Here is a 14,192-nt window from a genome sequence, read left to right as displayed (position 1 = left end):
TCTCCCCCGCCCCCGGCCCACGGGTGCAGCTTTACCTGGTGGATGTGCCGGGGATGGGGCGTCCAGTGTCCACCAGGACGCACCAGCAGTAGCCGGTGGAGGGGTGACACTGCACGGGCTTGTAGAGGCCGCCGTGGGCGCACTCGGGGATCACCACATTGTCGCTCTTGGGCTGCCTGGCCTCTTCCAGGGCCGACTGCTGCTCCTGGTCGCACGAGGACGCTGGGGGAGGAAAGGCAGAGGTGTGAGCACGCAGCACACAGGCAGTCCCACGCGGAGCCCCTGCGGGGAAGCGGGAAGGAGGGGGCAGGGGCTGGCCAGGCGGAGGGGCAGACAGCTCAGGAGGCAGGCAGGGCACGGCGGGCCCACGCGCCCCTGCGGCCATTCCCGTTATAGGTTCTGGACGCACGACTGGACTGCATGAAAATCAGGACGACACCAGCCGCCATCCGGGTCTCAGTCTGGCTTGTAAGCGCTGAGTCCATTTGCAAGCATTTTCAAACACTCTTTTGCAATCAGTGCTGGACCTAGAGTCATTTTCTACTTCTTTCAATGTTGTCACCAACTTTTATTTAAGATGATGCTGAAGCAGAGGGAGTGAAAGCCTATGTGCCCGGCTTATTTCTGAGCACAGTGGAATCCTGTCTCAGCAGACGGTGAGCCCAGGGCCACACGTGGCGGAAACAGCCCCAGTGTGTAGGTAGCACAGCGAATCCTAGAAATGACAGTGGAAACACTTGCTGTTATTCTGACAGCATCTAACACTCATGTAACAAAACAGATGCAAGAGTTTTCCATGCACGAGAACTGCCCCCATTCATTTCATGGGTTTTCTCATTTAGCCCCTTGGTAGGTGAGAAAACAAAGGAATGCACAAGTCATGTGGGGACGGCCGCGCAGGTAGGGAGGGGCTGGCCCAGAACGCAGATCCAGCCCGTCGAACTCAGAAGCACGCGGTCTGACTGCTCCGCCAGCCGGCGGCCCACTGCCTCTGGGAAGATGGAAGTCTCACGCCGTCTGTGTAACACTGACTTAAATAAGCCATCTGCAAAACAGTATGGAGGTTCCTCAAAAAGTTAAATACAGAACTACCCGGCCCAGCAATTGCACTTCCGGGTGTTTACCCAAAGGATATGAAAACACTAATTCAAGGACATCTGCACCCTGATGTTTATAGCAGTGTTATCAACAATAGCCAAACTATGGGGAGAGCCCAATGTCCACTGACTGATGAATGGTTAAAGAAGACGTGGTATATACACAATGGAATATTATTCAGCCATAAAAAAGAATGAAACCTTTTTGCTGCATTTGCGATGATGGGGATGGAGCTAGAGAGTATGATGCTAAATGAAAGAAGTCAGTCAGAGAAAGACAAATACCTTAAGATCTCACTCACATGAGGAATTTAAGAAACAAAACAAATGAACATGGGGGGGAAAGAGAGAGAGAAAAACCAAGAAGCAGACTCTTAACTACAGAGAACACACCAATGGTCACCAGAGGGGAGGGGGGTGGGGCATTGGGGGAAATAGGTGATGGGATGAAGGAGGGCACTTGTCGTGATGAGCACCAGGTGACGTATGGAAGTGATGAATCCCTATATTGTATACCTGAAACTAATGTAACACTGTATGTTAACTAACTGGAATTTAAATTAAAATTTGGAGAAAAAAAAGAAAGTTCTAAAAGTAAGCGTATCTCATGGGGTATTCACACTCTAGCATCACAACAAAGTGAGTCCTATCTACTCAGTATTCCTCCGATGGTAATGAGTTTGAGTCAAACAAAGTAAAACATGGAGAATCCTTTATCCTCCACTATAAAGTCACATGTGGTTTAAAATATAATTTAGAAATAATCCACATATTCCAAATGTTCCTCTTCTGGATCCTTCCAGCCTAAATACATGACAATAAACATTAACACTGGCAAATTAAATCACCCTTCTCATACATTTTAAAGAAAATGTGGGCATGTGTCTCAGGTTTGTCTTTGGAGTGGGGTTTCTCCAGGTGTGGCCTCTGGACCACTGAGCAGGAAGCAGGTCGAACGAGCATCCAGAAGCACGGCCACTTGCCCTCTGATCCCAGGGGGCTTGAGGTCAAAGCCAGTCACAGAGCTGCCATGTCTCGGAGGCGGGACTGGTCCGGCCTCCCAGTCACAGAGGAGCTGCCGAGAACCGAGCCCTGAGTTCACGGTCACGCATGCGGCTAACCACAGAGCGGCTCTCCACCCCAGGGCCCACACACCCAAGAGAACACCCGCCCTCACCCGGAGCTGTCCTGTGGCGTCTAGAAACGACATTCTTTTGCTTTGACGTTTCTCCTTACAAAGGAAAATAAAATAGAATGAGGCACTGAGTGAATATATTTGATATAAAAATCTCTATAGCACTTTTCTGCTTATGAAGTGACTTTCCATAAATTATGCTTTAGTCTGCTTAGGAACCAGCTAGCTACAATTTACAGGGATTTTATGACTGTAAATGTGACATCAGCCAGGTGGAAACCACTGAGAGGCTGGGAAAGAGCATGTTCCTTTGCCAGTGCCAGGAGGCTGGAGCCTGGAAGCAGGGCTGCACTCCGGCGGAGGACGAGCACCTGCTTCCAGCCCCGCCACGAGGTCGAGAGTTAGACATGCAAAGCGTGACCACAGACCGTGTTTCAGAAGTGTTAGCTATTATTTCCACTACTCCCCCAATACTAAAAGAGTGTCTGACCTAGAACAGGCACTCAGTAAATTTCTTTTTAGATAATAAACCTGGTTATGATATTAATAGTTGGAAAACTATCCAGATTTTAGCTTCTCTAGCAGCTCCATGTACTACATGTGGGTAATCATACATGGAATTTTGTGATCAGTCCCTTACTGACATTACGAATGCTATTAGATTTTTTTTTAAAGATTTTATTTATTTATTTGAGACAGAGAGAATGAGAGACAGAGAACATGAGAGGGAGGAGGGTCAGAGGGAGAAGCAGACTCCCTGCCGAGCAGGGAGCCCGATGTGGGACTCGATCCCGGAACTCCAGGATCATGACCTGAGCCGAAGGCAGTCGCTTAACCAACTGAGCCACCCAGGCGCCCGTTATTAGATTTTTTTAAACCACATATATTTCTGTATATGTACTAGAAAAACACAGAAATGTTGCCCCTTAGATCCTCCTCCATGTTCCTACTCGAAAAGTGTGCTCCCTCCCATGGCCTCCTAGACTGAACACAGCCTCCTGAAAACGCGGATGAGTGAGACTGAAGCTTAATTAATCATCATACCTGTCCAGATCCACATTTCGTAGGATAATCACAGAACCCATGAATCATCCAAATGTCACAGTAGGTGCCAAAATCATTTTCATGGATAAGAGAGAGAAGGAAGAAATTGGCCCTTGGGCGCTCGGCCCAGCTCGCGTTCCTAGTGGTGCATGCTCTGGTCGCGGTACAGAAAGCCTGGTATGGAGAGCCGTCCCAGCGGCCAGGGCTCCAGCCTGGTACTGGACAGCCAGTGCGCCCTGAGGCTGGTCTGCAGGGTCCTGCACTGGGTCCAGCCGTGCCCACTCGGGCACTGTCTGCCTGGCATGTGAGTATCGAGGAGGCTGGTGTATGGTCTCTGGGGCAGTCCAGACCACGGAACCCACTCCGGAACCCCGGGGAGTAGCTGTCTGAGCTGCCCTGCACTCTGCGAGGCCTCCAAGTATTTCCAATAAATTCCCTGTAGCTTTAGTTACCCAGAATCAGATTCTTTTATCCGTAAGTTAAGAACTTAAACAACAAAGTTTTGATCCTTGAACAGTCCGAACTTAGGGCTGGCATCTGGTTTCGATTTCTGAAGTAACACTAATGATCAGTGTGTCCGACACACACTGGTGGAAGACCCCCTCTGTGCCAGGCACTGTTCCAGGTGCTGGCGAGACAGCCCATGCAGGCGACCTCTAAATACACAAAAACAATTCATGGCCATTCCATGTCTCATAACACCATCACCTGATTCTTTTAAAATTTTAATTTATTCCTTTTGAGTTCTGTCCTATTCTGTATACTCTAGATTTTGTTCATCAAATATGTAGATACCTAAATAAAATCCAACCATGCGTTACATGGTTATCGTAAAGAAGCTTTCAATCTGACTCCAACTTGGAAATTGTCAAGAAGAAAATGACGGTGCTTTGATTTCTTGCTGCGTTGTCCAGTAAGTCACCAACGGTCATGAGAAGTCACCAAGGAAAGCGGAGTTGAGCCACATCCCAGAGGCAGCTAGGTGTTGCTTTTCAGAAACCTGCAGAGTAGTTAGCCCAAGACTGGACGGACTTACGTCCTCAGGAGAATCAGCCGGTGCTGAGGACTGCTTTTCTAGCTGGCACCCCCGGGAAAATGCACCACTCATTATAGCATCCGCCTGGTTCTTTTTCAGGAATTTTATTAATGAACAGAATTTATGGTGTGATTATCTGGGCACAAAATACTTCTCATGCTCCATCCAAGGACACACTGTACCTATAGAAATGGTTCGGGGAAATTCTTGAAATGTCCCTTTTGAGTATTTCACTTCATGTTTGCAGATTCATATAAGCAAAATAAGACTGATTAAATCAACAATCTCTTAAAATTTGCCAAGAATGTAAAATACAGAAGATAGTACGGCTGAGTCAGAAGGAAGTCCGTGCTTGTTTGCATAAACATCTTGGTTGGTCAGAAACGTTAACTGAAGCCATTTTATTTGGTAAATCTGGCTCCACATGGGGAATTCAAACTTAGGGCAATGCAGTTATGGTTTCTGTCGGTGAAGGCCATAAGGGAGGAAGAAGATCTTCTTTAGACAAACTACTGACGACCCTTGGGAACAGAGGCTGAACAGAAGCATGATTTCTGCATTGGACAGTGGCCTTCCCCACCAAGATGGCCCCAGCCCCAGGGAACCTGACCACTGGTTCTAGACCAGCTCACGTTGGGGCCACAGGAAGACGGCACAATCACCCCTTGTGCCATGAGGGACATCAAGCACTTACAAATGGAGGTAAATGGGGAGCAAAGCAGCGTAAGTAATATTTCACCACAATTCCGGAAGCTTTCAGTCACTGAGACACACAGGAGAACAGCTTCAAAAGGGACCCAAAGAGACAGGTCTTGAGGAAGATCCAGAAACATGTTGATAAGACCCCACAAAGCATTGGAAGAGGACACAGGGAAGAGGGGCCTTTTCTGAGAGAACAGAACAGTGAGGATGGAAACAAGGAAACTCAGAAGGAGAGCCTGGCCCGAGGAATGTGGTGACCAGGCGAACGCCCTAAAACATGACATGGAGGTGACAGTGTCTGCAGCCGGCCGGATCCATCAGGTTACAGAGGCCACCAAAGTTGGGGTTTTAAAATAATGGTATTATTAGAAGTTAGATTTAATCCATTCCAAGGAATGTCCATCAGTGGAGAAAAATAAAGTTTGGGATTCTGGAAAATAACTCAGCAAGAAAATAAAATAATTAACGCATACAAAATTCAAAGTATAATATCCAGTTTAATACAATAGACACAAATATTTCAGTTTTCTTTCCTATTCAGCAGGACTTTATTGCTATAATTTTCTCTTACACTAAATGTTGAAGAGTTAATGTATAAAGGAAGACAGATTGAAAAAGAAAAAAAAAAAAAGAATAGAAGGAATTTTAATGTGAGGTCATAGAAAGGGCCAAGGAAGGTATGATGTGTCAGAAGTCACTGAATCTGTCCAAGAGAAACTGCCCAAAGAGAGTCCCCATTTGGGAAATATGCCACGGGAAGAAGAAAAGTTGAGATGTTATTTAGAACTGATGATTGGGTTGAATGGATACTTTTCTAATTAAAGAGGTGGGGAAAAGAGCCTTGGGGATAAGTGAGGTTCCTGTTCCTGCAGAATTAGAAAGGGAGTAGAAGCTTCCCAGTGCAGCTGTGGGGGGATGGGGACAGGACAGGAGGGCGGTTCTGAGCCCTGCAGTGTCATCAGGGAAAAGGTCAGGTTTTGGAGTCGGAGTCAGGCTCCCAGCATTTCTGGGTCCCACAGTCTCTCGTCTGACCAATTTCAGCAAAAATCGAATCCCACGTCCTCATTTACGCCCATCCTGACTGTCTCCCAGGATGACTGTGACTGAGCGCAGTGATGCATACAAAGTGATAGGTCCCATATGAACTTAAAGTGTTACCAATATCGAGTGCAAGATTTACATAACGCACAAGGCATAGAGACACAAAGATTAAGAAGAACAAGACTCGTAGCCCAAAAGAAAATTTAGATGCATTCAATATCATGCATGTAGATATTTTTAAAATCACATATACCAGCATCAGAATGGTGAAATACTAGATATTTCTATAATTGGTGGATTCATCAACGCCCACGTTCACATGACATTATCCTACTACTGACCTGGCGCACCCAGTAATGATATATAAAGAAGCCTCAAGTTATTGATAGGTATTTCTGCTACATGTTCTGCACTTTCTGTGTCTGGTCATAGAGGAAACTCCTCAGCTCTCAACATTACACACACAATTCATCATGCCGCCAAATCCCAACATTCTCTACAGAAGAGCAGCCTTCCATTCAGTTTATCAGATCTGTTCTCATCCAGGCCACTGGTTTTCAGCAATCTAGATGGTTCTGCTCTTGCAATAACTTCATCGGCTGCCTCGCTGATCCTGTGAGCCCGTGTGGGAAGGCGTTAACTCTTCAACACAACTGCAATGATTGCATTGAACTTCTTCCCTAGCTCACCCCACTTACTGCCGTATGGTTCTGAGCAGTTGTGCTCTCTCTGGCTCTTCGAGCTTGCTATGTGTGTGGTTCAGACACATGACCTGCTGGGCCACACACTCCGTTCTGAGCAGACTCCTGAGAGGTAATTAGCACTTTGGAGATAGTCTGCCTCAATAGTTTTCCATTAAAATATTAAACTAGAAACATGAGTACAATCCCAATTTGTTTCTACAAATTTTAATTTCTACAATCATATAACAACTCTGTATTTTTAGAAAACTACCTCTGTAAATTCGGTTGGATTGAAAAAATTAGTTAATTTTAAAAATTATTTTATTTCCCAAACTAGCATTAGATTTTGGTGATTTAAAATGCGTCTGACAGTGTGTTCAAATAATCTGACAACCAAAGGCAAATTAGATTATAACAAACAGCTGCAGGACATTTATGAACTTAAAGGGAGAAAAAAACCTCTTAATTGATGATCTCACTAACTGTATACCACTTGATTTTAGTATGATGATGCCCAAAGCATTTTTAAAGAAATCACATCCATTCTAAAAACAAAACAAACAAACAAACAAAAAAAACAAAAAGAGACCTTTGGGTTTGGCTACATTTCAAGAATATGCAAGCTGCATATGTCAAGTTCTTTTGCCTAGCTCACCTCCTAAGAGTTTCACATTAATATTTAGGGTTCCATTGTTCACTTTCCAACAGGCACAGAATCCTGAAAAGCTCCTTAAAAAGCTCAGATACTTGAAACTATGTCTTTGCCCGTCTGCAAGTCCACCACCATAGACACGGAATTCTGACACCTGCAGCTCATCACGAGGTTCTAGTTACTTCTTCTTGACTCTGTTTCCCCCTTGTTCCGTTCTTAGTTATCTGTACACTTTGCAAGGATTCCACTCCCGGTCCCAAATCCTCCACAACGGAGTTGCTATTGTTTGTGTTGCTGGGGACAGTGCTGCCCAGCTGTTGGCTGGTTGGTTGGTTGGTACTGTTGTTTTTTGTTAAGGGATGCTGTGCCCCTCTATCCATACAATAATCTGCTCTTGGAACATTTTGTTCTCTAAGATATACCTTGTTATTAAAGAATTCCATAAAATTGTTATTTAATAGTAACCAATACCCTTAGAGTTCTTCAGAAGCTATTTGCAGGTATTGAAAGTGTGCCTATCCATTACCCTAATCGTTCTTGCTCATTGTATTTACATTAACTCATATCTAATTTATACTGACAGATTCTATATTCTATTTACTCTCATCTAATTTATTTCTATAAATGAAGAGGCAATTCAGCAAATTTAAGATTCAAAGTCAGCATTGTTACTTAAATCTCTGGTAATCCTTCCGAAAATATGGCAGGCTGCGTAACATGAAATGGAGAAGATTAAACAAGATAAGGAAAAACACAGAGTCAAGACTCCATTTAGTCTGATCTGGCCTACAGCTTTAGGGAAGTCATGAGAATTACAGGAATCATTTGCCAAATGGTATCATACCAGTGTAACTCCTCATAAGATGGTCAGGGGAGCTAAAGGAATAATACATGAGTGTATTTAGAAAGAAGGATAAGGTGTCTTGCAAAATTGAAGGGACTATTTAAAATACTAGAAATAATACTCAGTAACTCTTTAAGATATTTTAATAACATTATGCCCTACATTAAAATGTTTTCAGTTATAGTAAAACTATCCATTTTTAGGCAAAGAAAATTTAGGTGTTCACTTTTATTAAGGTGAACCACTTTGTCAATTAAATGGTAAAACTCCCAGAAAACTGGTATTAGAAGAAAACCTTCTCTATCTGCTAAAAAGCATATATTTTAAAAACCCACAGCTAACATCAGATTTAATGATAAAAGACTGAACGTTTTCATTCTAAGATTGGAAATAGTCTCACCACTTCTATTTGTCATTACACTGGGTACCATAGGCAAGGCATTAAAGGTAAGAAATAGAAACACAGAAAGATTGGAAATAAAAATGTAGAATCTTCTTTAATCATATGAGATAGAATTATGCATGTAAGAAGGATCTAAAACCTCTACAAAGAAAAAAACTGCTAGATTTAATAAGTGAATATAGTGAAGTCTCAATGTATAATGTCAATATACAAAATCACCTGTCATTCTATGTAGTAGCAATGAATAACTAGAAGATAAAATTTTTAAATGGCATTTCCAATAACATCAAAAACATGAAATAAATTTATGAAAAGATGTGTAAGACATTGAAAAAGCGCTGATGAGGAAAATGAAAGGAAGCCAACACAAATGGAAAGAGATGTACCATGTTCATGGGTCAGAAGACTCAGTGATGTTACAATGTTCATTCTTCCCAAATTGCTCTGTGGTTTCAACACAATTTCTATTAAAGTCCTAGGAAGCTCTGGGCCCCTGGATGGCTCAGTCAGTTAAGCATCTGCCTTCAGCTCACGTCATGATCCCAGGGTCCTGGGATCAAGTCCCAAGGAGCCTGCTTCTCCCTCTGCCTCTGCCTCTGCCTCTCTGTTTCTCATGAACAAACAAATAAAATATTTTTAAAAAAAAGAAACAAGGGGATACATAGTACATTATGCTATTTATATGAAACTCTAGCCCAGGTAAAAGTAACACAGAATAATGGAATAATGGAATTCAAAACAGGAGTTACCTCTGAGAAGGCACTGACCCAGAAAGGCCTGAGGGAGCTTGCCCATGTGATGGAGACCATCTTGGTCTTGATGGAGTATGAGTTACATGGGCAATCCCACTTGTAAAAGCTCATCTCACCAAACACATCTCACTGGTCTGTGCATCTCACTATACATAATTTCCTCAATAAACAAAACAATACTTAAATGAGTTTTTAAGTAAAAAAAAAAAAAAACTTAAATGAGTTTTTAAGTAAAAAAAAAGTTTTTAAAATAAGAATAAAATAGGAATTCTAAGATATGAGAAAAAATTGGTCACAATTTAAATGGCAGCATGTTCCTCCTTTTTTTGGTCTGTCTTATGATGGATAGTGGCTTGAATCAGTGATGTAGAAAATACATGTGAAAGCCCACAGCCAGTCCCCAGGAAGTGGTGCTTAATGAGTGTTTAGTCTTTTCCTTCCTTTTTCCAGTAGGACTTGGTGTCCCATTATCTATACATGCTACAAAACAAAGAACTCTTAGCATGAAATATGGCATAAAGAACAGGACGTGAGCATCTACAGGCTGAGTGGGACTCTAGACCTGTAGTGTTAACTTTGTCCATAATAACTCTTGGGCCTCCAAGTACTGACTTACTTGGTTAAAGAGAGTTTCCATTAAAAGCATGAATAAGACCAGCAGAAACTCTGCCCGGTCTCATGTCCAAAGGACCCTGATTAACTTTGGTGTGAATCTGTTATGTAAGAGCCCCCAAGTTAGAAGCAATTTTCCTGTCTGGTCCGATGTGTCACATAAACAACCCCTGCATCGACCCCTCCTCCTCATTTCCCCCGTATGGTCCTCGGTGTCGTCTGTAAGTGTCCTCTGCTGGCCCGCAATCTCATTATTATTGGTTGGCCCAACTCCCAAGTGTTCACAGGCCTGCAGCACTGCTCTGACGTGCATGGACGTGCTTGTTTACCTCTGAAAGCTCTGCCAAGTCCCAGTTACCACTTCAACCACAGCCTGGGAGGCTGGGAAGGCATTGTTTCCTCAGCTGATTCCCACACTCATCCCTGATGGTGTCTCAGCTCCTCCAGGGTCTCCCACTCAGGATAATTGCACACTAACTTCAGGAATCAATAGATGGCCTTGCTGGCCCATCCTTCCTCCCTCCCTATCAGCAGAGTTTCTGCAGCTTTTCCACACTGGCAGGGAGCCTTCTACTCTGTGAACTACCTGGCTTGTGGGATGTCTGTAAGCATCAAGCAAGCTGGGGCTTGGCAGGTGTGTGTGTTTGGACCTGCTTTCCTAGCTCTTGCTCCAAGAAGAACATTCCCATTTTCCCACTCAAGCAAGGAGGATGAGACATGTGGAGCAGAGCCCAGCCAAGATCAGTGCATGAGAAACAAACACTGATCATTTATTGCCACAAACATCCTAGGGTTATTTGTCATGAACCAGTAGCTCTCTATACAACAGTCATTCCAGTGTAAGCTTCCAAAACCAGTATCTCCCATTTTTTTGCATCTCCTCCATATTCAGAATTCTCTCAAAAAATATTCCTAATTAAGATACCAAATATTTCACTCCAAGCATTTTGTCACATCCCCTTGTTAGTTCATGACCCTTGCTTTTAATGTGCACACAGTTAATGACATGCTCACTGAGCAGACCTGTGCTCAGCAAACACAGTACAGGAGGCACTGAGCTACACGTGACGATACGGGACCACAGAGGGAGGGTCCACGGCAGCAAGTGGACATGTAGGGCAGCAGAGACCACACCTGGGGGGGCTCCTGGGCCAAGCTGAGGGACTTCCACAAGCATGGAAAGCCTTATAAGAATTTTAAAGATTGCTATGATCATATTTGTGCTTTAAGAACCCCGGTGGCAAGCTCTTCAATAGAGGACCAACTTATCTTACATTTCCTTACCTACAAGAGATAATGAGGCCTTACAATCTGAGGCTACAAGATACATGTGGGGTGAAGTAGTAAACCCTGCAAATATTAGTAAGCCCAGATAAAAATACATAGATGATTTAGCACAAATGCAGTAAATGACTAAGGCCCAATTAAAGGTGTGTCTAGACCACTGTTCTTTGGAAGGCCAAGGATACCCCACTTTACCTCCTGAAGCACTCAGGTGTACATACACACTGATCCGGTCAGTACACCGGATCAGTGAGCCTCTCACCTCTGTTCTATTGTTTTAAAGTGTATATAAGTGCCACTGGGGCTCATAAAATGTAAGGTACTCTCCATAATACTGCATACACACTGCTTTGTGTGAATATATACGGTCTAACTTGTGGATATTGCAAGTTTCACTGCTACATAAAGGGAGGTCTGTGAAGTATTTTGAAGTTTAAAAAGGACTTCACATATACAAGTATTTCAGAGATAAAATAATAAGCAGTCTGTTCAGTAGAATCCCACTTATAAAAACCATGCGAATTTTGCACGTGAGCAGAGACTGGAGATTGATAGTTGATAACATTTAGTGGATATGTAGGACTACGAATTTTTCATGTATTAACTTCCTTAGTTACATGTTAATTCTATGAGGCAGGATTATTGTCATCATTTTACAAATTCAGTGACTGAATCAGAGAAGATAAATCATTTTCCCAGTCTAGGTAACGAGTGGCTGAGACTGGACTGGAACCAAGCCATCAGGACCCCAAAGTGCTGGTCTGGGGTGAGCTGAGTGATTTGCATTTCTGATAAGTTACCAGATAATGCTAAAACAGGCATATATTTTCATCTGTCACAGATGTATCAGAGTGGTTTCCATATTTTCTTAGAATTGAATCCCTGCTTTTTACTCATACTGTCTTCATCAGTCATGGAATTTTTGTGGTTTTCATTTTAACTATACAACACAGTTGATCAAAGAAGGCAAAAAATAAAAAAATAGAATAAAAAGAAATGCACCCTTACAATTTGATTTTCTAGAAATGGCAGATTGGGCCAAGGGAGACCTTGAAACTTACAGTACGAATGGAGTATAATTATCCACAGGTCCACTTTCAGGAAGATACCAAATGGGAGTCACAATGCTAAGGCTTTGCTCATGAGCAGCACATATTTGTAACCAGTCATGCTATTTAATTCCAAAGGAAGGTTTTTCAGATTAGCTTTTAATCCAGGATCATTGCCTTAATATCTACAGACATTGCAGGCATGGAACTCAGCTTCTGCGTATTCTCCTGGAATCCTAGTAATAACAGAATGAGGGATATATATTCCCATCATGTATTTTACCAACAAAACAAAGGGAGGTTCTGAAAAGGTTTATGGTTTACTCGAGATGGCAAAGCTAGGAAAAGCTGAGTGGGAATCCATACTCAGGCTATGGCCCATAAACCCACGCACCAACCACGGTGCCCCCACCTCTCGCTGCCCTCTCTAGAAACGCCAACAGTAAACAGACAATATGGGAAGCCCACAGCCAAACTCATGTTTCCAAAAAAATAAAGATTTGGATGCAATTCATGGATCAGGTTTCTTTGGAAAGAAAATAGTGACCACAGGTGTCCATCCCGATTATTTTTCCCATATTTATTTCCCATAGCAACAGACCCAGACTCGAATAACTGTAGATCTAGAAGTCATTCCCAATCTGAAACATGAGGCGAAGGCCGCTGAGAGAGGAGGAAAGCACAGCCCCGGAAGCCACGACAAGGACAAGCTGCCTCAGCTGGCTCTCAGAGCCCCTTGATGCTGAACGATCCTCAATCACATCCCTTCCCATCTGACCTCTCTCTATCTTCCCTGTGTCCCCGGTGTCTTCGGAGGGTTCATCCACAGTGAAAGGCAACTTCAAAGTTTTCTTTTTTTTTTTTTTTTTAGGATTTTATTTATTTATTTGACAGACAGACACAGCGAGAGAGGGAACACAAGCAGGGGGAGTGGGAGAGGGAGAAGCAGGCTTCCTGCGGAACGGGTACTCACAGATACTCAAAGATAATCATGAGTACTCACAGATACTCCCAGATACTGATGAACACTCACACATATTCACAGATACTCATGGATACTCAGGAACGCTCATACATGGTCATAGATACTCATGGGTCCTCACAGATACTCAAAGATAATCATGAGTACTCACGGATGATCCCAGATACTGATGAACACTCACACATATTCACAGATACTCATGGATACTCATGAATGCTCATACCTGGTCATAGATACTCATGGGTCCTCACAGACACTCAGATAGTCATGAGTACTCACGGATGATCCCAGATACTGATGAACACTCACACATATTCACAGATACTCATGGATACTCATGGATACTCATGAATGCTCATACCTGGTCATAGATACTCATGGGTCCTCACAGACACTCAGATAGTCATGAGTACTCACGGATGATCCCAGATACTGATGAACACTCACACATATTCACAGATACTCATGGATACTCAGAACGCTCATACCTGGTCATAGATACTCATGGGTACTCAGTTCAGAAACTGTTCTCATTCCACCTTATAGGTGAGGATCCTCATAACTCGCCCAGGCCCCCTCAGCTCCACTCAAGCACTGCTGGCACACGGATCAGACCATTCTACCCAGAGCGCAGCCACCAGCAGCACCTGGTAATTTCCCTCCGTCCTAACCACCTGTACAATAAGCACTGAAACCCCTCACGAGTTCCCCTCATGGACACAGGTGCAGGGAAGTTCAGTGGCTTCCCGAGGCTATGCAACAAGTCATGGTGGAAGCAGGACACAAGCCAAGCTGTTAATCCCGAGGCGACGTACTTCCACTTTCTCGGGAGCCCAAAATGTGGTTGAAAAGACTGAGCCAGTGGAGTCAGCTGTG

The 14,192-nt window shown here is 43.5% G+C and overlaps 1 protein-coding gene across 1 annotated transcript in view; it reads right to left on the bottom strand.

Annotated features, from left to right (window-relative positions):
• SMOC2 (SPARC related modular calcium binding 2) overlaps nucleotides 1-14,192 on the bottom strand; it is a 95,380-nt gene that overhangs the window by 5,133 nt on the left and 76,055 nt on the right. The window contains exon 8 of the mRNA XM_081829389.1: nucleotides 36-222. Coding sequence (XP_081685515.1) covers nucleotides 36-222 — 187 coding nt within the window. The remainder of the gene's footprint in view (nucleotides 1-35; nucleotides 223-14,192) is intronic.

The sequence above is a fragment of the Leptonychotes weddellii genome, chromosome 8 (assembly GCF_054177405.1).
Source record: "Leptonychotes weddellii isolate Sample4059 chromosome 8, ASM5417740v2, whole genome shotgun sequence".
NCBI classification, from domain to species: Eukaryota; Metazoa; Chordata; class Mammalia; order Carnivora; family Phocidae; genus Leptonychotes; species Leptonychotes weddellii.
Note: the sequence above shows the minus strand (reverse complement) of the source record. Positions and strands in the feature narration are given on the sequence as shown.